At 37.1% G+C, this 25,629-nt stretch overlaps 1 protein-coding gene across 2 annotated transcripts in view; it reads right to left on the bottom strand.

Moving 5' to 3' along the window:
• Positions 1-481: 481 nt before the first annotated feature.
• The window catches only part of ARHGEF5 (Rho guanine nucleotide exchange factor 5), a 38,578-nt gene continuing 13,430 nt past the window's right edge, over positions 482-25,629 (bottom strand). For both annotated transcript variants that reach the window (XM_074267648.1, XM_074267647.1), the window contains 13 exons: positions 25,545-25,602; positions 24,784-24,848; positions 24,360-24,610; positions 22,645-22,805; positions 21,972-22,124; positions 21,559-21,688; positions 21,194-21,268; positions 19,662-19,751; positions 18,273-18,430; positions 17,051-17,212; positions 15,111-15,181; positions 14,557-14,661; positions 482-14,223 (listed from right to left, as the gene is read on the bottom strand). In XM_074267648.1, the coding sequence (XP_074123749.1) occupies positions 14,066-14,223; positions 14,557-14,661; positions 15,111-15,181; positions 17,051-17,212; positions 18,273-18,430; positions 19,662-19,751; positions 21,194-21,268; positions 21,559-21,688; positions 21,972-22,124; positions 22,645-22,805; positions 24,360-24,610; positions 24,784-24,848; positions 25,545-25,602 (1,637 nt within the window). In that variant the 3' untranslated portion in view covers positions 482-14,065. The remainder of the gene's footprint in view (positions 14,224-14,556; positions 14,662-15,110; positions 15,182-17,050; positions 17,213-18,272; positions 18,431-19,661; positions 19,752-21,193; positions 21,269-21,558; positions 21,689-21,971; positions 22,125-22,644; positions 22,806-24,359; positions 24,611-24,783; positions 24,849-25,544; positions 25,603-25,629) is intronic.

Genomic DNA, 25,629 nt, shown 5'->3' on the forward strand with positions numbered 1-25,629 from the left:
TATAACGTCCCCCATCTCATTTGGTATTCTAGATCAGTCTCAGGTTGACATACTTGTGAAAATTTTCTAATCTTATTATGGAATTTCCACCCAAGTTAATTCCATAGTACCTTCCACTCTGATTTTTCATGTTCCTAATCTGTGACTGTTTTATCTCATTCCTTACTAACAATGCACATAACGTTTCCCTTTCTTTACTCTTCACCAACATTTTCAATAGGCTTTATAGCTAAGAAGCACAAGAATCTGTTAATTAACCTCTGTCTATCTAATCATTGAGACACTAATACAAAGGCCAAGCTTTCCCTTTTCATTATGTACAGTATGCTTCTTGAACAGGTCCTGAAACATTTACACATTCTGGCTAGATTTTACAATCCCTTCTTTCCCCATCTTACCCATCTTAGAGCTTGTATTGGATGACCTGGGTGCTCTCAGTAATGCCTTCATGGAATTTTAACAATACTTTTGTTGATGTGTATTTTACTTTTTTTTTTTTTTTCTGGTACCATCATTTTCTAGGAAGGTATAGTTAAAAACAAAACAAAAATTTATGGCTATCTGGAAGTTGGTCTGACAAGCATGTTTAAACAAGAACCTATGCTTCCTCTATAATTTCCCCACTGCTTAATATACCTAAAACCATCCTCCCTAGTACCACCCCTTAGCAACACAGGGACAACCCAAGGCAGCAAAGGGAGCCATTCATAAAGAAATACTTTATGGGCAGCTAGGTGAGCAATATAGATAGATGCCAGACTTAGAGTCTGAAAGACCTGAATTAAAATCTGACCCCAGACACTAGCTTAATAACTTAACCCTATTCATCTTAATTTCCCCATATGTAAAATGAACTGGAGAAGGATGGCAAACCACTCCAGGCTCTTGTCAAGAGCATCTTGAAAGGGATCATGAGTTAGACATGACCAAAACAAAGCTAATGAAATTAAAAATACCTTATGAGACCAGTAGATAATATAGTGGAAAGGGTACTAGACCAGGAAAATATAAGTTTGAAACCTGCCTTGAACCTACTAACTGCAAAACTTTTCAAAATGCATCTTCTTTCCAATATAATATAGATAACATCTATAGTAGTTATCTCATGGTACTATACAAGTCAAATGAACTAAAATAAATAAAATATTATTTTTCTCATTGAGAATATCCTCATATTAGCTAGCATTTATAAAATGCTTTGCAAAAACTATCTGGGACAGTGGATAGAGCACCCACCTTTTAAAACTGTGGGTCATGACCCATATGGAGTCTTTTACCTGAATGTGGGATTGTGAAATTACGATTTATTATCAGTAAATGCTGAAATTGTTTACCTATTTTATATATGTATATACCTGAGGCCATGGAAAAATAAGACACTCTGTTCTGGAATTCTATCTCTCTGTCCTCACAAAAAATAAAGTTGTCTAGAATCATAAGGTCATGGATTTAGAATTAAGAGGGATCTTAGATGTAATGTAAATTAATCAAGAGACATTAAGTTGCAATTTTCTAGTCCCTATGTTTGGCACTGACCATGCTTTCCAGAGATACATACATACATACATATATACATATCTATACATATATACACACTATATACATACATATACATATATGCATATAGATACACACACACACACATAGGAGATATGTACGTATATCATCATATCCAAAGTAGATACAAGATAATTGGAGGGAGGTTGGAAGATCAGCAAAAGCTTCCTTTAAAAGGTGATATTTTAGCTGGGCTTTCCAGGAAATTAGGGATTCTAAGTGACAAAGATCAGAAAGGATTTAATTCTAGACATAGAGCAGTCAATGCAAAGGCTTGAAAATGGGAGATTGATGGACATATTTGATAAATAGTAAGTACAGTTTGCCTGGGATACAGATTATGTAATGGGGAATAATGTGAAACAAGACTGAAAAATTAGATTGGGGGCAAGAACATTGTAATTACTCAATAAAATGATTGCTGCATAAATGAATGACTACATCAACAAATAAATAAGTGGTAAGTATAGACCTAGAAATTCCTGATTCCTATTGAATTTCTTGGCTTTGTCTGTGCTGGGGAATCTTATCAATTGATATTATCTTGTCTAGTTTTGGTGTGAGATCATGACTCACAAAACAGATTCCAGGCAAGCAGCTTGAGAGAGAACCAGCCTCAAAAATCAATTTTTAAAGATAAATCTGTTTGGGCTGTGAAATAGGCAGTTCTGGACCAAAAAAGTGGGAAAGACAGAGGAAGAAGCCATTTGGTAACTTTCCATTTAAGGAAGTAGGTCCCACTGTATCTAACTCTTAATGGCTAATGGCATAAGAGTATAGGAGACTACTCTCTATTGGGGATACAATCAAAGAGTGTGTACCACAGGCAGAGAACCCAAATATCCCTAAACACTTTTAAGAGTATCAGAAAATGTGGGAATAGGAGGAAGATGTAATTTGCCTAATCCTGAGGCAGTATAGGACAGAGTATTTTGTTATAAATATAATAAGTTTTGCTAAGTATTTTTACAAATATCTCTTATCTTGAAAACAACACAAAATATCTCCATATTATAGATAAAACAAATTGATTCACATAGAGGTTTTAACTTTCCTAGTCACATCTCTATTAGTTTATGAGGTTAAATTTGAACTTAGGTCTTCCTGACTCCAATCCAGTCATGTGACTGATTTTTTTTTCCCCTTCTGTTTCTCATATGTAGTTTAAGGGTTTCATCTGCTATAGTTAATTTTTTTTTTTTTTTAAAGGCCAGGTTCTAGAAGCCCAGCTCTATGTTCAAACTCCCTACTGGAAAGTTTAAGTTCATTTATTGAAATCCAGGATTTTCGTCGACTACACACCCACAAAAGAACTCCATACTAGAGCAGCTATACACACACACACACACACACACACACACACACACACACACACACACACACTGAATGTTATGCAATAAATGGAAGGGCCCTTACCCCATTTCCGGGCTTCTGTCTGATGTATTGTTGGTTAATTGCCTCTTTACAATCTTCCAGTTAACAGGCCAAGGAAATATTTCTTAATTTATTCAGACTTCCAGGGAATACATCTATGTCTGGCCTTGACCCTTCCCCCTACCAAGCTTTGACTTCCAGCATTATGACTCACTCCTTAAAACAACAGGGATCAGAGATCAGCCCTCCACCCCCAACTACAGTGGAAAAAAACACAATTTGCAAAACTTACACCAAACAAGAAACCATCTGCCTTCCCCTTCTCCCACTCCCTAGATATAACATGCATTAAATCATTTATTTGTCCCTTCCTGAGACTTTTTTTTCTGTTTAGCTTACACCTTGTCAAATAGGCCATAAGTCAGTGATTTCATATATTTTCCAATTCACTCTACTGCTCTTTAAGTACTTAATTTCTCTAATGGAGTCATGCAGTCCAGTAAAGTACTTTGCACAGTAATCATATGACTTTTTACTCTTAATACCAAAGGCCTACCTGATATTCCAAAACTGTGAGAACATTGTTGCAGGATTATCACAAGGACTGAACACCCCTGGCTTTAGAATTTGGAAACTTGAGTGATGGTAGAAATTGTCGGTTGTACAAAAGGTATAATTTGCTATTACAAATGGCTACTGTGCTAGAACATGATGTATCATCAGTTTGGCCATTTGTAAGATTTCTAGAAAGAACCCTCTGAACTAAAGATTTGAGAGTCACATAAATTAGCAAAATTTAAAATAGTGGGTAAGACTGCTGAATCCACGCTATTGGAGGAAAGGCAACATGAGTGATTTCCTAAGGGCTGAATCAGGCTTGACTAAGCAATGAATCTTTACAAAAAGTAAGTATACAAATAGACAAAGAGAAGCATATGGATTTAATAGATTTAGAAACACTTAATTATTAAAGCTGTCTAAAAGGGTATTGTGTTGCTTCTGGAGATAAGGTGCTCCCCCTCATTGGAGGTATTTGTAAATCTAGGGCTGGATGAAACTTCAAAGACCATCTATTTAAGTTACTTATTACATAGTTGAGAAAACTGAGTCCCAAGGAGGTTATGTTGCTTGTCCAAAGTCATCCAGGTAATAAGCAATAGAAATGGAACTTAAACCTTGGTTCTTAGACCCCAAAGTCAGGATACTTTACACTGTTCCATGCAAATGGGTGTTAGTACATTATAATGAGGAATCCTTTTCAGATATAGGCTGGGCTTGCTCATTGCTGATGTCCTTTCCAATTCTACAATTCTAAATAGATTTTCAGAAACTTGGGATAAATTTATGCAATGTACTATCATGGATCCCAAACATGGAAATGACTTAGCAATAAGAAAAGAAACATAGGGAAAGCCAGAACATTTCTGAGTAGGTACTCAGCCCCAAGGATCAATACTGGAACCTGTCTCATTGTGAATTCTACCAAACATTTAAAGAACAACTAATTCCAATGCTATATAAACTATTTGAAAAAAATAGGGATTGAAGGAGTCCTACTAAATTCCTTCTATGACACAGAAATGGTACTAATACCTAAACCAGGTAGATCGAAAACTGAGAAAGAAAACTATAGACCAATCTCCTTAATGAATATTGATGCTAAAATCTTAAATAAGATATTAGCAAAAAGACTTCAGAAAATCATCCCCAGGATAATACACTATGACCAAGTGGGATTTATACCAGGAATGCAGGGCTGGTTTAATATGAGGAAAACTATTAGTATAATTGACCATATTAATAATCAAATTAATAAAAACCATATGATCATCTCAATAGATGCAGAAAAAGCATTTGATAAAATCCAACATTCATTCCTACTAAAAACGCTTGAGAGTATAGGAATAAATGGACTATTCCTTAAAATAATAACGAGCATATATTTAAAACCGTCAGTAAACATTATATGTAATGGAGATAAATTAGAACCTTTCCCTGTAAGATCAGGAGTGAAACAAGGTTGCCCACTATCATCATTACTTTTCAATATAGTACTAGAAACTCTAGCCTCGGCAATAAGAGCCGAGAAAGAGATTCAAGGAATTAGAGTAGGAAATGAGGAAATCAAACTATGACTCTTTGCAGATGACATGATGGTATACTTAGAGAACCCCAAAGACTCTGCTAAAAAGCTATTAGAAATAATTCAGAACTTTAGCAAAGTTGCAGGATACAAAATAAATCCACAGCATCTTTATACATTACCAACACAATCCAACAGCAAGAGATACAAAGAGAAATTCCATTCAAAATAACAGTCGATAGTATAAAATATTTGGGAATATATCTACCAAAGGAGAGTCAGGAATTATATGAGCAAAATTACGAAACACTTGCCACAAAAATAAAATCAGATTTAAATAATTGGAAAGGCATTGAGTGCTCTTGGATAGGCCGAGTGAATATAATTAAGATGACAATACTCCCTAAACTAATCTATTTATTTAGTGCTATACCAATCAGACTTCCAAGAAACTATTTAAATAACCTAGAAAAAATAACAACAGAATTCATATGGAACAACAAAAGGTCGAGAATTTCAAGGGAAGTAATGAAAAAAAAAATTAAATGAAGGTGGCCTAGCTATACCTGATCTAGAACTATATTATAAAGCAACAGTCACCAAAACCATTTGGTATTGGCTAAGAAATAAACTAGTTGATCAGTGGCATAGGTTAGGTTCACAGGGCAAGATAGTGAATAAAAATAGCAATCTAGTATTTGACAAACCCAAAGATCCCAACTTTTGGGATAAGAATTCATTATTTGACAAAAACTGCTGGGAAAAGTGGAAATTAGTATGGCAGAAACTAGGTATGGACCCACATTTAACACCACATACTAAGATCAAAATGGGTCCAAGATTTAGGCATAAAGAATGAAATCATAAATAAATTGGAGGAACATGGGATGGTTTATCTCTTGGACTTGTGGAGGAGGAAGGAGTTTGTGTCCAAGGGAGAACTAGAGACTATTATTGATCACAAAATAGGAAATTTTGATTACACCAAATTTAAAAGTTTCTGCACAAACAAAACTAATGCAAACAAGATTAGAAGAGAAGTAACAAATTGGGAAAACATTTTTACAGTTAAAGGTTCTGATAAAGGCCTCATCTCCAAAATATACAGAGAATTGACTTTAATTTATAAGAAATCAAGCCATTCTCCAATTGATAAGTGGTCAAAGGATATGAACAGACAATTTTCAGATGATGAAATTAAAACTACTTCTACTCATATGAAAGAGTGTTCCAAATCACCATTGATCAGAGAAATGCAAATTAAGACAACTCTGAGATACCACTCTACACCTGTCAGATTGGCTAAGATGACAGGAACAAATAACGATGAATGTTGGAGGGGCTGTGGGAAAACTGGGACACTGATGCATTGTTGGTGGAGTTGTGAAAGAATCCAACCATTCTGGAGAGCAATCTGGAATTATGCCCCAAAAGTTATCAAAATGTGCATACCCTTTGACCCAGCAGTGCTACTACTGGGCTTATATCCCAAGGAAATACTAAAGAAGGGAAAGGGACCTGTATGTGCCAAAATGTTTGTGGCAGCCCTTTTCATACTGGCTAGAAACTGGAAGATGAATGGATGTCCATTGATTGGAGAATGGTTGGGTAAATTATGGTATATGAATGTTATGGAATAGTATTGTTCTGTAAGAAATGACAAACAGGAGGAATACAGAGAGGCTTGGAGAAACTTACATCAACTGATGCTGAGTGAAACGAGCAGAACTAGGGGATCATTATACACTTCAACAATGATACTGTATGAGGATGTATTCTGATGGAAGTGGATATTTTCAACATAGAGAAGAGCTAATCCAATTCCAATTGATCAATGATGGACAGAATCAGCTACATCCAGAAAAGGAACACTAGGAAATGAGTGTAAACTGAGCATTGTTTTTTGTTTGTTTGTTTGTTTTGTTTTGTTTTGTTTTTGTTTTTGTTTTGTTTTGTTTTGTTTTTCTTCCCAGATTATTTTTACCTTCCGAATACAATCCTTCCTTTGCAACAGCAACCATAACCAAATTCGGTTCTGCACATATATATTGTAGCTAGGATATACTATAAGATATTTAATATGTATGGGAATGCCTGACATCTAGGGGAAGGGGTGGAGGGAAGGAGGGGAAAAATTCAGAACAGAAGGGAGTACAAGGGATAATGTTGTAAAAAAAAATTATCTATGCATATGTACTGTCAAAGAAAATGTTATAATTATAAAAATTAATAAAAAAAAGAAACTTCAAAAATATCATTAGGAATGATGCAAAAAGGAATTTCAGAATGACATCTCTCAACCTGTAATTGACACAAAGTGAATAGCTAAATTGATGGGATATGTGTATGCCTATGTATGTATATACAATATGAAAGTAATAAACCTATATGCCCTATGAGGCTGAGTTGGCACAAATAGTAAATTAATTTCAATGTGCAAACTAATTTTACAAATTTTTAGTATATTTTGAGTAGACTTAAAGAAAAATGCCCTAAATTGTCCATATTGGATTTTAGTCTTTGAACAATCTAACTACAAAACCAAAAGTACTGTAAAAATACATAGATTTTGCTTGTTTGTAGGTATATATTTTTAGGAAATAATTATTTCTAACCCATAAGAGCCTGTTAGTAAAGAAGACTTTTCTCCCTCTCTTTACTCTTTCCCTTGACTCATCATGACTTGACTACCATGGTCATTAGCTCCATGATAACTACATATCTCTACATCCTCTAATATTCCTTGGAAATTTCTTCTTATATTTCTAATTACTCACTAGATATCAGCACTTAGTATCAGCATATCCAGAACTGAACTCATCATTTCCTCTCCTTGTTCCTTCCTTATTTCTGTTAGAACTAGTAAGTATGAAACCTTAGAGCCCTCTATACCTCATTTCTTCCCCTCACACATTTATTTAATTGCCATGCTCTGTTAATTCTCTTTTCTAAAATTTCAATTCAATTGTCCCCAATCTTCATTTATATATCCACAACCCTAAATTACTTTCCCATAGTTCTTCCTTTCTCTACTGTAATACTATGTCATCTCACTCACCCTAGCCTCTTCCTTCTCTAAAAACTACCTTTCATATATTTCCAAAGTAATCTTTCTGAAGCACGGATCTTATTATATTCTTCCTCTGATCAAAAACTGTCAGTGATTCCCCATTTCACCATCATCAACAACTAAATTTAGTATTTATGGCCTTCAAGAATCTGGCTCTACTCTATCTTTCCAAATATACTTCATTCTACTTATCTTGACTAGTCATTTCCCTGTTACATTTTGCTCTCCCCTGCCTCTACTTTAGGTCTACGATCTCCCTGGATTGCACCAGATTCTCTTCACATTTCTGCATATTGGAATAATTCCCTACCTCCAAATCCCAAGGCTAGTGACTTTTCTGATCCCCTTGGATAGAAATGATTCCTATTCCAAATTTGCCCTTCTCTTCACACTGAGCAATTCAAAATAAAAGTTATCTGTGCTATTGCTCTACCAGTTTCTAAACTCTTTGAGGTTAGAGAGCATGGTATTTCCAAATTTTATATTCCCTGTGCCCAAACAACTGCTTTGCTCGGAGTAGACATTAAAAAAAAAGTTTGTTCAATTGAATTCCTAAACCAATTGTTGTGTTAAAACCTCTTAACCCACAGAGAAAGCAATGAGAATGTAATGGAATTTATTCATAGCTCTTCTTCACTTACTAAAAAACTTGTAATAAGTTTGGCAGGTAGAGAGATAGCATCCTCTAAATTTACCTGATTGGATAATCAAGTAGGAAGAAAAGGAGCAAAAAGATCAGTTCTTGTCCAAAATTCAGCAGGCAGGAAGCCTTAGAAAGCATAATGGCAAGACTAGTCTAATTGAATGAGCACATTCTAAACTTTGATTGAGCCACCTAGCTCTTATTTGGGGGGTGGGATTTTTTTTCTGACAAGGAGAATGATGAAGGTATCTTTCTTGTCTTAAGGATCAACTGAAGTACATGATTTTTGAAGACTGGCAGATATGATTGCTTAACTGTTGTCGGAAATTTTGAAATATTGTGGGGAGCAAAAAAGGCACCACTAGATGGGAAAATCAGATATATCTAAAAAAAAAAAAAAAGAATAGAACTGCTAAAATAGTAGGCCCATGACCTTGGTTTTGTTATCTGGAAAAATTCTAGAATATATTATTTAAAAGGATATTTAGTTAATATTTTGAAATGGAAATCATAAGTCTAAAAAGCCAGCTTGGCTTCAAGAACCAGGCATGCTAAACTAATCTTATTTCCCTTTTTGACGGGTAATAGACTGACCAAACAGTTGAATAATTTTAGTAAAGTCTTTCATTCCACTCTTATGCAATATATGTGTGTGTGTGTGTGTGTGTGTGTGTGTGTGTGTGTGTGTGTGTGTGTATTCACTAAGAAGTTTAATGACATTATTAAGATCCAACACTAGCCCCAAAAGAATAAGGTTCAATTTAATAGGAATGTAAAGTTTTATATTTGGGTTCAAAGATTTACTTCATGAATACAAGATTGAAGAGTAGAGAACTGTTCATCTGAGAATGATAGTAAAAAAAGTTAATATAATTTTAATGATGCATTAATAAAGAGATGGTATCCAGAACTATGAGGATGACTGTTCCTCTATCTTTTGCCCTGGTCAGATTATATGTGTAAATATTATGCTCAGTTCTGGGTTCCACCTTTGAGAAAAGAGATTGAAAATCTGGGATGCTTCTGAAGTAGGATGGCAAAAATGGTAAAAGGGTTCAAGATCATGATATAAAGATTGTTCAAAGTAGTACTTCTATAACTGACTTTCATGAACCACCAAGAACTCTTAAGGTAGACTCCAGAGTGCATCCAGAGTGATCTTGGATGGGAGAAAGAAACAATTAAAAAATCCCCAAATATCACATCTTTACTTATACTGACTGCTCCCTGAAATGTACCATTTTGTTTTATTTAAGGTATTATTCTAAGAAAGGATCCATGATACAAAAAAGATTAAGAACCTCCTGATCTAATCTAACCTTTCATTTTGCATATGAGGAAATAGACCCAGAGATTAAGTTGATTTGGTCATCATAGATTTACATCTATGATGCCATGATACTATGACCAAGGATCACACAATGAATTAGTGACTAAGTCAAGACAAGAATTCATGTCCCTTTCTAGGTGACTGTTTGGTGTCAAAGCAGCTCAAGATTCTATAACAACTATTACATTTTTTCTGTTTTGTTTCTAGTTGGCAGAATGAAGAGCAATAGATGGAAGTTGCAGAGAAATTTAGCCTTGCTATCAAGAGAAATTTCCTAGCACTTAGAGCTATCCTAAAGAGAATGGGCTGCCTTAGCAGAGAATTTTTCCTACCTCAACCTCTCCAAGTAAAGGCTGATAGATCACGCACTTGTCATGGCAATCCTTATTCAGAAATCAGTTGCTCTAGGACTAGGTGATCTCTGAGGTTCCTTCTAATACAGAGATTCTGAAATGATTGCCTGTCTGATGAATAATTTAATGAGGTTTCTCATCAAATTTGTTAAAAGAAAAAAAATTGAGAAGCAGTGGAAGACATGCACAGGTGAGGGGGATTCTTTGCCAGTCTGTTTAGCAGGAATTGTTATTTTAAATCTCTATTCTTTGGAGGATATTAGGAAGTTTAGCTCATAAATGTTAAGATGGGTCTCTCTTCACCTCTCTTTATCTTTCTCTTTCCCTATCTCTCTCTTTTATCTCTAAGCTAGTCTCTTTTTAAAGGAAAATTCAAGATTGTCCATATTATTGCAATTATAAGATTTTGTTATAAAGGCACATATTAATTTTGGGAAAGTGGCATTCTTTTGACTTCTAAAAAAATTCTTCATTTCTGAAAAAAAGATTCAGGCTCTGGGTCTAACTATAAAATATGGTTTGTAGATGGAACATGATATTTCAAGTCATAGTAACAAGATCATAGAATTCTAGTTTTAGAGTTAGAAGGAATCTTAGGAACCCATTATTTTAACCTCTGGCTTTATAATTAAAGAACTGAAGCCTACAGGTAAACTAAGTCAGCCAAGTTTCCATAGTACTATAGTTTCCCAAACTATCATTAATAAGGATGTTGAAAATAATGCCAGAAAGTAAAAATCAAGAGGCAGTATGTCATAGTGGATAGAGAATTAGCCTTAAAACCATGACCAAGGTTCAGGTCTTGGCTCTGATGTATTTATTGCAAAGTTACTTAAATTTAATTACTTAAACTTTCAGAAAACCTAGGCAACTGGGATAGTAAATTACAAAAAAGGTGCCAATCTGCAGTAGTACAGGGAATTCCCTCCTCAGGAATATCAATAAAATCAGATCCAGAGCCCATCCCTATCCTGAAACAATGCCATTTATCCTGGAAACTTGGCTCTGGTCACCATTCCTAATGAAGGTCATAACACAGCTACAGTATGTCCAAAGAAGGGCAAAGAAACTGCTGGAGGAGATGGAGTCCTGTCTTCAGGACAGGTTGAGAAGATTGGGACCCTTCATTTGTCAAGTCCAAGCTACAATGGACCATAGAATCATAGAGATAGAAGTAGAAGAGACCTTCTATATTGTTCAGTCTACATTTTATTGCTGTCACGTCTTGTACTCTGTTATTTAAAAACAGAGTTAGGAGTAAGTTTGGCTAATGGAATTCTTGTAGGCAGCTAAGAGCTGAACTTTGTTTATTTTTATTCTTCCCATCATGTGTGCACTTTAGGACAATATAAGGCATGACCCTTGGCATTCAAGAACTGACCCCTCCTCATTCCATCTCTCACCTGGCCATGTACATATAACAACAAAGGTAAAATGGGAGGAACTCCTATATTGCAATTCTAGGGAATTCCCACTACCTCTCCCCTAGAGGGAAATGGAATTCTGCTTGCAATCACCCATCTCTCTACATTCTAATCACCAGGAATAGCCAGTCTGACAGGGAGACAACTGGGTACAGTGGAAATAGTAGCATGGAATCTGGAGTCAGAGGGGCTGGGTTTATATCCTGCATCTTTTGCTTACTATCTATATGATGAAGTCAGTGAACTTTCCCAGGCCTCTGTTTTGATATTTGAAAAATGAGAGGTTTGAGCTTTATGATCTTTGATTCCTTTCCAATTTTCTTGATCTGTGATGAAGAATAAGTTTTATTCCCCCTCCCTCTCCTAAATAACATGATTAAATGCAGCTTCCTCTTGACCTACTGAAGAAATACTTATACAATCAAGACTTCCATTGCACTCATTTAGTTCCCCAATCCCTCCCTGGTGCAGATATTTCCAATGAATCCTCCTACCTCTTCTGTCTACATTTCCTGCAGTATCTCATTCTTCCTACTAAATCAACATGTTTCCTTTATCTTGAGGAACTGAGGCCCAAAGACATTAAATAATTTTTTGAGGTCACACAAGACTGAAGCCAGACTTCCTTTTGATACAATATTCTCTTTATGTCCAGGTGGAAATATTAGAGAAATGTTTGCATAATGTGTATAAAGTAATAAATATTATTGATTAGGTGAATACAGAACATGTTTGCTAAAATCTCAAACAGAAATCTGTGCATCCTATCAAATAGCCTATTTTAATAAATGGTATTTACTGTCATTCAAGGTCTTCAAGAAGCTGGATGGCTTCTTGTGAAGACATTTTATTTACTGCTACTATTGCTGTTCCACCCTCCAAACAGATGATTAGAAATCATAACTGAGAGGAGCTAAGTCACTCAATTCTAGACACATTTTGAGGACATATGTCTTCATTTTCATTTGGGCCATCTTTAACTCAGCAATTTACAACTATATGATACCTTCTTTACTACCCTCACCCTTTTTACCACTACTTGCTCCAAGAACAGTAATCAAATTAACACTGCGATTGCCTCTGGAAAGGACAAGTCAATAAATTGCACTACTGTTCCTCTCACCATCACTTCCTTCACTGGCTACTGTGTTATGAATCTCACCCCATGAAAGTGTAAGCTCAATGAGAGTAGGGACTCTCATTTTTATATCTGTATCACTAGCTATGCACACAGTGTTCAGCATGTAATCGGTACTTAAATATTTTTGATTCATTCACCCTAGAAAGATAATTTTTCTTCCATGGAAGAGTGAATTGAAGGATCATTGAATTCCTATCCCAATGAGAAATTCTGTTATACTACAACAAAACCCCCTCCATCTTAAGTTACCGGTATGTTCAAGAAGAAGGACCGGTGTATTGTTAATTCATTACCGGAAGAGGCATGGAATCAAGAAATAACTACATTCCTGAGGCCATAGCTAAGAGAGATTCACCCCAAATCCCTGGGGGAGTGGCAGCAAGGCAAGAACCAACAGCTGCCACAACAATCTACACCCACTACCTACATACAGCTCTTCATGGACCCAAAGCTAGCTGAGCCTGGATTCCTCCTTGAAGTCCAGCCAAGTGATGAACAATGCTCAGTGCTGAGGAGTCTGGGAAAAAAAATTCAAAGTGCCAAGTTTATTAGAGTGAGAGACTATCACCCTCACATTTCCGTAGCCACATCCAACTTCCCTAGAGGCACCTTAATCTCCTTCCCAATAATGCTGGTTCCTAAAGAAAAGGAATGCTGAAGAAGTGTTGGAGTTTGGAACCAAGTAGTTGAAACTCTAGCTCCAAATTATCAAGTTGGGAGCATAGACACTGATAAATTGCAGTTAAGTAGAGCCCTTTGGCTCAGGCTCCAGTGTAGATCCCCCCAATAGGTTACATTTCCTTAAAGAAATGGCTCTAAGAATCCCAGCTGCACCCCAAATTCCTCTGTCTTATATCCTTATTGTGTGTATGCATGCAAAGGAGCACACACACACACACACATACACATGCACACACACATGCTTGCACACACACCAATGGGCAATGAGTGTAAAGTTCAAAGCCTATATCCAGTCTTGCTGATTCTTGTTTTCAGACTTTGGAAGGTTCTGATACAGAGCTGTAGATGACAGCTCCCTTCTGAAGAGATATTATGTCCATGGGCCCAAGGAGATGCCCTTATCTAGGAGTTATCTTTGGCGTCCGACCAATTGTAGTTTGGCAGTCTTGACTCTATGTGCCTCTGACAGGTTCCTCTTTCGAACATCAGGGTTGGTGATGAACTCCACATGTGACAAAGGGAACCAGCCCCTTTCCCCATCTGACAGCCTCATACCCTCCAGCCAACCTGGTAGGAGAAAGGGAAAGGATCACAATGTGAGTGTGGGAGAAAAAAAATAATTGGACAATCTCTCCCTCAGTCTCAGACCTGGAATTTTTTTCTAAACCACAGAATTTCTTGAAATGGAGGCCACCCAGCAAGGTGAATCATCCTACCTCTCCCCACCCAGTCTTCCAGCCTGAATTCAACAATATTTTTTAATGACACTGAGTCTTCTGGCATTTTTTTAAAAGCCTATTAGCATGATGAATATTACAACCTGCTTACCTTTTAGTAAACCTCCATGAAAAACCTTCTCCCTCTGCCCCATATCTCCTCCTTCATACCCATTCTTCTTACCATCGCTGCTCTGCTGAATCACCATCACCACATCTGCTTTCTCTAGGGCCAACTCATCATTCTCTCGAGGTTTATAAGAACGTAGACACTGAACCTGTGGGGAATCTATAGAACAGGAAAAGTGTGGAGGAGGCAAAGAAGGTGATTGTGACAGAGACATGACCACAGATAGTGGAGCCTTCTTCCTGAAGCTGCTTCCCTGAGTCACTGTCCAACTACCAGCAGCATTCCCCCTTCCTTCCCCCATAAAGAAATGTGCTAAACAGGGAGGAGGACAAAACTCATAGCCATGCCTCAGATTCAGTTTTCTCTTTACTTTCTCTTCAATGGGCTGTATATCTGAGAATATTTGGAATCACAGACTTTTCCCGTCTCTTAACGACTGTTACCAGTCCTTTCTGAGCCTCCAGGATGTTGGATCTCTCTCCTGCTCCAATGCTCTGGTCTCTTCTGGTACAATCAGGGTTTATCTTATACCTGACTGATAGTTCCCTCTTTTTTCTTTCTTCCTCTCTCTATTTCTGTCCAGTTTTTGCCAGCCCTCTTATTCTTACCATGACATTCCAAGAGGTCCAATTCCTCTCTTGGAGGAGCCAATGCTGAAATCCAGCGAAGCTTTTCACTCCTAGAAAAAGAAAGCTGGGTTACAATTCCATCTTGAACATGAGAGGGTTAAGGATGAAGAAGAACAGTAGGGATAAGCACATAAAGGGGCACTGGGAGGATGTGAAGACTATCTAGTTACAAGGTATAGGATATATAAATGTCTTCTGGAACTCTGCTTCATTAAAAGTCAGCCAAGTACTTGAACTATGTTATTTGTCAGTTTCTAACAGTTCAACTTGTTTCCTTCTCATCTTCCTTTGTGATTGTTCTCTCTGATTTGAGTAGCTGTATTTGAAAATGTGGGAATATAGTTAAACTTTCCATTATACATACATGAGCTATAAACTTTGTTGATTACATAATTTCCAGCCTTATCACTCATTATTCCCTTAAATATATCTGTGCTCCTGCTCACTTAGAATATTTTCTGATGCTTGAATACATTTCTAATATTGTACCTCTATGATTTTACTCAAATTCTGGCATCCATTTGGAATGTTTGACCCCCTCCATTTCTGCTGTCAAAAGTCTACCTATTAAGGCCTTTAGACACTATCTCATTCTAAAAAGCTTCTTTGAAATCCAACTGGATAAAATTTGTCTTCCTCCTCTGTAGTGCATCCTAGAGTTATTTTTATGCCCGTCTTGATTTAGGAGATAATGCCATATTTATCATTGTATTCCTTGAAGTGCCCAATACACAACAGTTATTCAATGAATATTTGTTAATTAAAAAAAAATGATAATGCTGTTTGCCTACCCCTCTGTAGACTTATGGATAGTTTCTTTTGTAGCTGAATTGATATATGCTTGGGAATGCAAACTTATTATCTAAACAGAAGATTTGACTTTGAGAAAAGCATCAAAAAGATACTTTCAGAATAGTTACAATCCATTCCAAGAATATTTAGGAAGATTAACTGGCACTTTCTGGATTATTCATGCTACTGTTTCTAATATTGTAGCTAATCGATAGTTGACTGTATTAATATTCCGAAAGGACTCTGGCAAAAAAAAATCACTAAACAAAAGAGAAGCATTTTCTTTGGATTACTCGTTTATATAATTTAGTTTCAGAAGGCCAGTACTCCTAAAAGTTTCCTCTCAACATAAATAAAATATAGTAATATTTCCATCTTGAAAGCCCACACTGACCAAAGGGAAATTAGAGTACATAACATATATGAACATCCAGAAAGTAAAGTTATTCCACAATAGATAAAAGGGCCAAAAATAAAAAGTTATCAAAAGAATAATCAAAGAATTTTAACAACCACATGAAAGACTGCTCCACATTATTAAGAGAAATTCACACAAAACAATTTTTTAACTTTCACTTCACATTCAGAAAACTGGTAAAGCTGACATAAAAAAGTAGCAGTCAATGTTGTAGAGGTTGTTAAAAAAACCAGGCATATTACTGTACTACTGGTGGAACAGAACTGGTTCAACCATGCTAGAAATCCACTTTGTTAAGATTATGTAATGAAGGCAAGTGAAATGCCATAGCTTTTGACCTAGAGATTTAACTTTTTACTTATACTTTTAGGAGGTCAAAAATATGGTTCTGTAGAAATTAAAATTAAAAAATTCACAGTAGAACTTTTTGCAGCATAAAAATTTAGTGTTTTCTAATTGAAAAATACTAAATATTACTCTGCTATAAAAATAATGATTGAATTATATATGTGCATATACATACATACATATATATATATGTATATATATATATATATATATATATATAAACACACAATAAGTATAGGAAGATTGATATGATATGATCTAAGCAGCTTTGTGAATTCTCCTTCAGTCAGCTTATGCTGATATCAGCACTTCCTACGAATGCCCTCTTTCATGATTTCCCAGTAACTAATCTCCATCTCACTGAGTCTCTGTGCAAAAGAGGAATTCAGCCTGGGTGCCCTGTGTGTTCTGCCGGAGAAAGAGGCGGAAGAAATTCTTGTGTGGTCCATGAAGCTTCATTTCACACTTCTCTCCCCGTACAGATGAAAAAGGGGCATGGTCAAATACCAGGAAGCGGTTGCCCCTATAGAGAAATAAAGGGTGTTAATTTCATTCCATAGACTTCATTCTTTCTCATTTACAATTCTCAACCTCTCTCCTGCAAAGCTTTCCCAACCTGCCAATTCTTGTATGAGTCACAGAATGGCAGTCATTTGACTAAACAAATTCCTGGCTAGGAATCTGAGTCGGGATTTATTTGGTCTGGAGTTTTTCCAGAGGATCATACTCCATAAGCCAATGACCCTAAAAGTTAGGTGTGGGCTATATTTATAAGCTCTGAATCAACTCTGATTCCCAAGAAGATGAGATCTCATTTTGAAAAAGAGTAAGTGGTATAAGGTAACTAAATGTGAGATGAACAACAGTGGAGAAGAGGGAGCTCTCTGTGAATAGTCTGTTTCTTCAATGAAATAATATAATAATATAATAAGGCAACATTCTAAACTGAGAGCACACACAGTAGGGAGGAGGAATTAGGGAAAATTTGAAGATGGGTGAAATAGTTTTTAAAAGTCTTTGAGGTAGGTAGGAGAGTGACTTGATTAGGGAATTGTAGCAGGATTTCCTTGCCATCATTGGGACCAGCTGAGATTAGGTAATACAAATTTGCAGTGGACTAAGCCAGTCCCCTGGGTTACCCTCACTCTATCACATAGAATCATAGAACCTTAATATTCTAGAACTAATGCAGCTTCAAGACTTTTCAGATTAAGGTTGACCCAAAATGTTGCTAATTGCAGTGGACCCCTATTCCAATCTTGGGCAGTAAATCACTGAGCTTTGTACCTAGAACCATCAAAAGATGGAACTATTTGAATCATTATTCTGAGTTCTGTTTTAATTATTGAACTTTAACTTTAAATTCTGACTCATCACAGAACCTTATTTGATCCCTGGATCTCCTCTCTCTTTTATGACAAGGCCTTCCCAACAACACCATGAGTTACCAATAGGTCAGTGAAAAAGATCCCTCCTGGAATATATACCATCCTTTCACCTCCACCCATCCTCAGACCAACTACAGCTATCAATTCTATTCTCCCACCCAGTTTTCCTCCCTATCTTCCTACTCCATTACTGACTCTCTAGGCCGTGATAACAACAGGCAGTCATTGAAGAGATGCAAGTGGACAGGTCGAGTGGCCAGTTTTCTCCGTAGCCCTGGTGACACAGTGGACTCAAGAACCGTTAGCTCCCCACTCTTCACCAACCATCGTGACTGTGAGATCAATGGGAAAATCTATGCAGAAGTAGAGAGAAAGGGCCTTGTTATCGATAGGACCACAACCATATTCTTCTATTCTTTCTTCTTTCCTCTATACTTATCCAAAATGGCCATGCTATTTCTATTCTCTATTTATGCACACCTAGCGTCTTTCTTATGACCTTTTTTTTTTTTAAAAATCACCCCTCCCTCAAATAGAGCACTGAATTCAGCTTTTAGTTCTTGTTTTAGTTTTTGATATTAATGACAGAAAGTTTTCACGTTTGGGATTGGGGGGAAAGGTAGAAAGAACTTAACTACATATCTCATTCTATTAACTCTTGTCAAAGAAGAAATTAGAGATTTGAGTAAGAAAAATAGGGTTCTATTTATTATTAGGAATTGAAGGATTACAAATGAGCAGTTTCCAAAAGGGCATTCATTGAAAACTGTGCTGAAAACTAGTTGTGCTGTAATTAAGGATCTGGCAACAAAGTCTGGAGAAGAGCAGAAATTAAATTTAGAAATTGGAGGCAAGAATTATAGAGGTAAAGAGTGTTAGGGTTGGGAGGTTAGGATTAGGGTACAAAGAATTATCTGTTCTGGGTATAGGAGATTTCTAAAATATAATGGTATTTTGCATAGTAATATGCAAATAGTACTAATAGTACTGCTAATAGTAATAATAATAATAATAACTAGCATTTATATAACACTTTAAGATTTGCAGAACATGTACTATATTTTTATCTGGTTCTCATAACCCTGTGAGACAGGCCCTATTATTATCTTCATTTTACAGATAAGCAAAGTTTACAGAAGTTAAGTGACTTACCCAGAGTCACAGAGCTAGTAATTATTAGCCAGGATCTGAACTCAGGTCTTCCTCACTAGCAACTACTACACTATATGTATGATGCTAAAGCAAGGAAGATGGGAGATGAAGGGGAGGAAGTATGCCCTGAATTGAGTTATGTGTCTTAGGTAAGGTTCATGAACAGAAGCTACTTTTGGTTTTTTGGCACACACTGGTGGTTAAACAGGATTCTAAGAGGACAGGACAGTTATGGAAGGATATCAAGTTGTGGAAAGATAAAAATATTAAAAGATGAAGGTTAAAGCATTAGTATAGGTGAAAGCCAAAAGCCAAAGGCCAGTAGAACAGTAGTCAGAAAGTCACTTAGGATCCATAGAGCCAAAAAGAGATTGAGGATCAGGTTTAGAGGTTGGGAGCTGGAGGGGACAGTGGGAGATTGGAAAGGCTCACTTTGCACTCAAACTCAATCTTCTGACTTAGGTAAATCAGTTCTTCTGTCCGTCGCATCCTCTGGACATTATTATTGCAGTCTCGGATGAGCTAGAATGTTGGGAAAAAATAGGGAAATAGGAAGAATTATTAGATAGGCTTTGGCCTTTGCCCTTGTTGCTAAGAAAATTCTTTGTTCCAGAATCTGGAGAAATACAACATCCTTGCTTCTCATTAAAAAACTGAAATTAAGTCATTCTCTAAAATAGCAGGAAATGATGACTAGAGGAAAGAACACATTCCCATGACACAGGATATTTTTCAGTAGAGATACTTTTATTTCATCTTGCCTATTGAATAGGGAGAATTTGAGGATGATAAAGTGTGTGTGTGTGTGTGTGTGTGTGTGTGTGTGTGTGTGTGTGTATCTGTGTAAGAGTAAGACTAAGAGACAGAAAGAGAGAGAGAAAGAGAGAAAGATAGAAATAGAATCACACACACACACACACACAATTATGTGAGAAAATGAGGCTTCATGGAATAAGAGAATGATGGATGAATGTAAGGCAAAGAGAACCAGACTGTCTTTCACAAGGACACTCATCTCCAACCATTCTGGAGAACAATTTGGAACTATGCCATCAAACTATGTATATCCTTTGGTCCAGCAGTTTCATTACTGGATCTGTATTCCAAAGAGTTATAATAAAAAAGGGAAAAGGACACAGGACGCACATGTGCAAAAATGTTTGTTGCAGCCCTTTTTGTAGTGGCAAGGAACTAGAAACTGAGTGATATGGCTAAGTTATGATATATGAATGTAAAGGAATATCATTGTTCTAGAAGAAACAATCAGCAGGATGATTTCAGAAAGGTTTGGAAAGACTTACATGAACTGATAACTAAATGAAGTGAGTAGCATCAAGAGGACATTATACACAGTAACAACAAGATTATGTGATGATCAACTGTGTTGGATTTAGCTCTTTTTAGCAATGAGATGATTCAGGCCAATTCCAATAGATTTATGAAGGAGAAAGCCATCTGCACCCAGAGAAAAAACTAGGGGACTGAATATATCACAACATAATATTTTCACCTTTGCTTTGTTATTTACTTGCTTGTGTTTTGCTTTTTCATTTTTTGCCTTTTGATCTGATTTTTCTTGTGCAGCATGATAAATGTGGAAATATGTTTAGAAGAATTGCATATATTTAACCTATATTAGATTACTTGCTATCTAGGGGAGGGAAGAGGTGGGAGGAAGGGAGAAAAATTTGGAACACAAATTTTTGGAAGAGTAAATGTTGAAAATTAACTTTGTGTGTATTTTGAAAATAAAAGCTATTATAAAAAAATACATACATCCCAGTACCTTTGGAATCATGACACTAGACTAGGATGAAGAAGAGATGTAAGAGCAAATGCCCAGTTTCCTTTGTAAGCCAAGAGGCAGATTGAATTTAAGGGCTATTAGCTTCTCATTCTTCACCAGTTATTAAGATTACTAGATTAGTGGAAAAGAGAAAAATACAAAGTAAGGGACTACTCACCTCTTCCACGGCATGGTGTGATTTTGTGGCCTCTGCTTCTTCTGGGGAGCCAGGCTGTGTCCTCTTAAGAATATTCTGTGGCAAAGGAACCCCATAGTTCAAAGCAGAGATGTAGAGGAAGGGCATATAAAATGGCAAAGGAAATAGGAAGGAGAGTCTGGGAAGAGAGTCAAGGGTTGGGAAAGGACAAGATGGGGCACAAATATGACATTAGGCAAATAGGAGATGATTTACTTCACTCTCAGAGTCGAGTGGTTTGAAATTAGTGACTGGTATATTAAGAGAGGCTCAATAAGGAGACTAAATATTTGAGGTTGGATCTTCAGGATTAAAAAAATCAGGAGGGAAGAGGAAACCCAAATTACCTGGAGCAGCAGTTTGAGGCGGGTGATACGCTGGAAAGGCAGTATGAGAAAGGACTTTAGGGAAAGGCGCTGGCAGATAGGGTCACTTTCTAGCTTATCCAGGACTTCCCGGAAATTACTGTTGCTGCTCCTGTCATTAACACAGAAATTGAGGTAGAAGAAGAAACAGAAAGGGTATATTCAAAAAAATGAGGATTATGGGAGTGGGGGTATGGATTTTGTCTGAAGGAACTGAAGGAATGTAGGGGCATAGACATGCACATTTTGGAGTTCCTAGAAACTTCTGTAAGCTGAAAGTCTCACAGTAACTACAAAGTATACTAATCAGAAGTAGGTATAATTTGGAGATTAGGAGGTTCAATAGGGTTTTGAGGAGGAAGTATGACAAAATAAGGGAGAGAAAGTGGTCTCACAGAAGGCGTTGAAAAGTGCGTTCCTGATAAGTCTGGTTGGTGACATAAGGTAGGTAGACACGCCGGAAGGCAGGTGCATGCGTCAGGACCACATCACAAACATGGAAGGTAAAGATGTCATGCTCGAAGTTCTCTTCTAGGTCCGAGAGAAACCTGTGGTTCCCCCCACCCCAAGATGTTGTGAGAAATTTGGCTCTGAATAAATTAGTCAGAATAATTCCTACAATCATATTATTTCTTAAGCTGAATTCTCTCTTCCAGGTACTTAATTCTCTCTCTTAGAACCCCTAAGATCTCTTGGAGGTATTTAACTTACCTTGTATTTCTGCTTTCCACTCAATCTATTTCTGGAAACATCCTGATCTTTGAGGAATAATATGGAATATTGGGAAAAGATATCTCGGTTCAAATGCTGCCTCTACCACTTACTAGTAATATGATGCTGGGGAAGTAATTTAATTCAGTTTCCTCATCTGTAAAATATGGGTAAGAATAATTGTGCTTCCTTTGTAAACCTGAAAGTGCTATAGAAATGCAATCTCTTATTGAATCCTCATATTCTTACTATGGTCAGGATAGAGAAAGCCTTGCTAACAGAGAAGAATATTAATTTTTGCATATCATCCATGCATAATAAATAACAGGAGGTGATTCTGGAGGAGAGAAATCTCACATGGTGCTGACATCCCGCACGTCTTGTAGACGAGAGAAGAGCCAGTGGTGGTCCTGGTTAGACATTGTATTCCGGAGTGGTGATGAGAGCTGGAAATGGTCTACAGCCACATGAAGACTTCGCAGATAGGAAGCTTCTGACATGATAAGTTCAAATTTGGCCTGGGGAAAGATGGGAGAAGACTAAGCAGAAAGGAAGGAAGCTGAAGAAATCATTAATTGAGAGGGGAAAGATGGAGCTGGATAGGGATGAGGCCTCTACTATTTAAATAGAATTCTATGACAGTCCCTTTGCCCCCTGCTCTTAGTCTGTTTCCTTCCTCTAAGATTGATTTCAAACAAATACAAGTTTGAGAAGCTTAGTAGCCTTCCACCTAAGTCCAATATCACAGAAAGGAAGATAACCTGAAAACAGTTTAAAAGCCCCTGATATAGTCAAGAATTCAGAAAACCTAGAGTAAAATCCTTTCCAGAAAAATGTCACTCTATTTTCAAAACCTCAATATATTACATCTACCTATCCCATGGGCAGTGTAAGGAAGAAAGGAAAGAAGTTATTTATTAAATACCTACAGTATTCCAGGTACTATTCTATGTGTTTTATACAGATTATATCATTTAACCCTATACTTAGAGGTATTATTATCACTCTCATTGCTATTGTTATTATTATCCCCAGGTTATAGTTGAGGAAACTGAGGAAAACAGAGGGTAAGAGAACATAGCTGGTAAATGTCTGAGGTTGGATTTGAACTCCAGGCCCAGTGATGTATCCACTAAATCACCTAACTACCTCTAAATAAAAGTGTGTACTGATGTAATAACTGGTCAGCAATTAGTCCATTTGATAAATGCTTATTGAATTGAATTTATAGGATTTCCTTAGTTTGCAAAAATGTAGCAGTTTGGGACTGAGACATGCAAAAGTATTAAATTCTGTGACCATTTCAATCCAAAATCAGAAACCAAGATCAACCTCACCCTTTAAAATCTCTGTTTTCTGAGGTTTAAAGACAACATTCTGCAGGAACTTTCTTCCCAGTTCTTTCAGCTGCTAGAGCAGTGGTCCTCAAGTTTTTTAAATAGGGGGCCAGTTCACTGTCCCTCAGACTGTTGGAGGGCTGGACTATAGTAAAAACAATAGCTCACACTCTGTCTCCGCCCCTCAGCCCATTTGCCATAACCCGGCAGGCCCTGAGTAAATGTCCTCAGCAGGCCGTATGGTCCGCGGGCCATAGTTTGAGAACCCCTGTGCTAGAGCCTTGACTCTAAGGTTACTTTGCTCTCTGTATATATATTTACACACACACACACACACACACACACACACACACACACACACACACACAAATACACACACTTATTTATTTGCTCATTCATTCATTTATATGACATCTTTCGCATTCAAACGTGAGCTTCTTGAAGGCAGAGTTTCTATCAGTATTTCTTTGTATTCCTAGTGCTTAGCACAGTCCCTAATATTAATAAGTGCTTCATAAATGTTTCATTTTTGGTTGATTAATAATAAATTGGCATATATAAGAGGAAAGGAAAAGGAAAGATGGTAATAGCTTGAATATAATTTAAAATTCTTCAGAGGATATCCCCATGAGCTGATGGATGGGGATCCTGTTCAAGTGAGTAGAGAGCAGGGGAGGAGGATAATAGCAATCTTTATTTCCAAAGCCCCTCTCCCCTGTCCCATCCCTCCATTACCTCCTGCAGCTTTTGGGTCTCATGAGTCATAGAGTGCAGTATGGTGCTATTGCGTACTCGGGGGATGTCCTGCCATAAAGAGGCACTGGAAGCAATAGAGAGGCGCTGAAGATAAGAGTCTGTGTTTACTGACTTTCGGGGCTGTCGGGGTGAAGCTGGGCTGGATCCTTCTGTCAGGCTGTCCAGTCTCTGTTGGCTCTGTATCTCCTTGTTTAGAGCCACATCACTATATTCCTGGTAAAGCAGATGGGCTGGAGAAAAGGAGGACAGATAGAACAAGAGTAGAAAATAGGATGTGGTTAAAAAGAAAAAAAAAACAAATTTAGAATGAACCCATTAAACTTGAGCTGAATTGGCTTTCAACCCTGACTCCCAACGATACTCATCCCAGCTTGGGTTTACTGCTTTGTCTCAAAGTACTCACAGGAATTGATGAACTTGGAGCAGCGCCTGGTAACACTACCCATCACTTCCCTTGGTCTCTTCTCTCTGTGAAATGGACATGGTCAATGGGTGATTGGCATCATTGACAAGAGACAATAATTGGATAGATGGGATGGGGTATTTGACTATTTTATCCCTCTCCTTAGTTACCATCCATATGCTCTAGAGCTGGGATGGGGAACCTTTTTCATTCAAGGATCTTTTGAATATTTCCAGCCTTTTTTATGGGCCATACAAAATTATCAACTTATAGAATTCAATCAGTGGGAGGTTGTATCTAACTTTCAGTTTACCATCCAACCTTAGCAAATAACTTCACAGGTCTTTTATGACCTGAGGGCTGGACATTTCTCATTGCTGCTCTAGACAAATGATGAAATGAGATCTGGGTCTTGTTAGAATATTTCTGAAGCCCCTATGAATCCAACAGGAGATTTTCAGGGAGATAGTTCATAGGAACAAGACTCGGGGGGAAAGGTAGACCTACCTGTAAGTCCAAGGAGTATCCTCTGTTTAAATGTTTCCTTTAGAATCTTGTTGTCAATAATTTACCCCTTCCCCCCAACTATGGGTAGACAGGGATACTGAGAATTATATGGGCTCAGAATGAAGAATTTTTTCAGGTTCTGGACCCTAGTTATCCATAAACTGAGATTTTGAAGGATGCTTCAGTACCCTAAGGAAAGAGATGTGTAGATATGTATATTTGGGAGAGGGAAGGGTTCTTTGCAAAGAACTCACCGAAGAACAATTGTATCTGAGGGACAAGGAGGTTTTTCCATGGGGGGGCCTTCCCCATCTGGAAATAGAAATGGGGAAAATTACT

This window comes from Sminthopsis crassicaudata, chromosome 5 (assembly GCF_048593235.1).
Source record: "Sminthopsis crassicaudata isolate SCR6 chromosome 5, ASM4859323v1, whole genome shotgun sequence".
Lineage (NCBI taxonomy): Eukaryota > Metazoa > Chordata > Mammalia > Dasyuromorphia > Dasyuridae > Sminthopsis > Sminthopsis crassicaudata.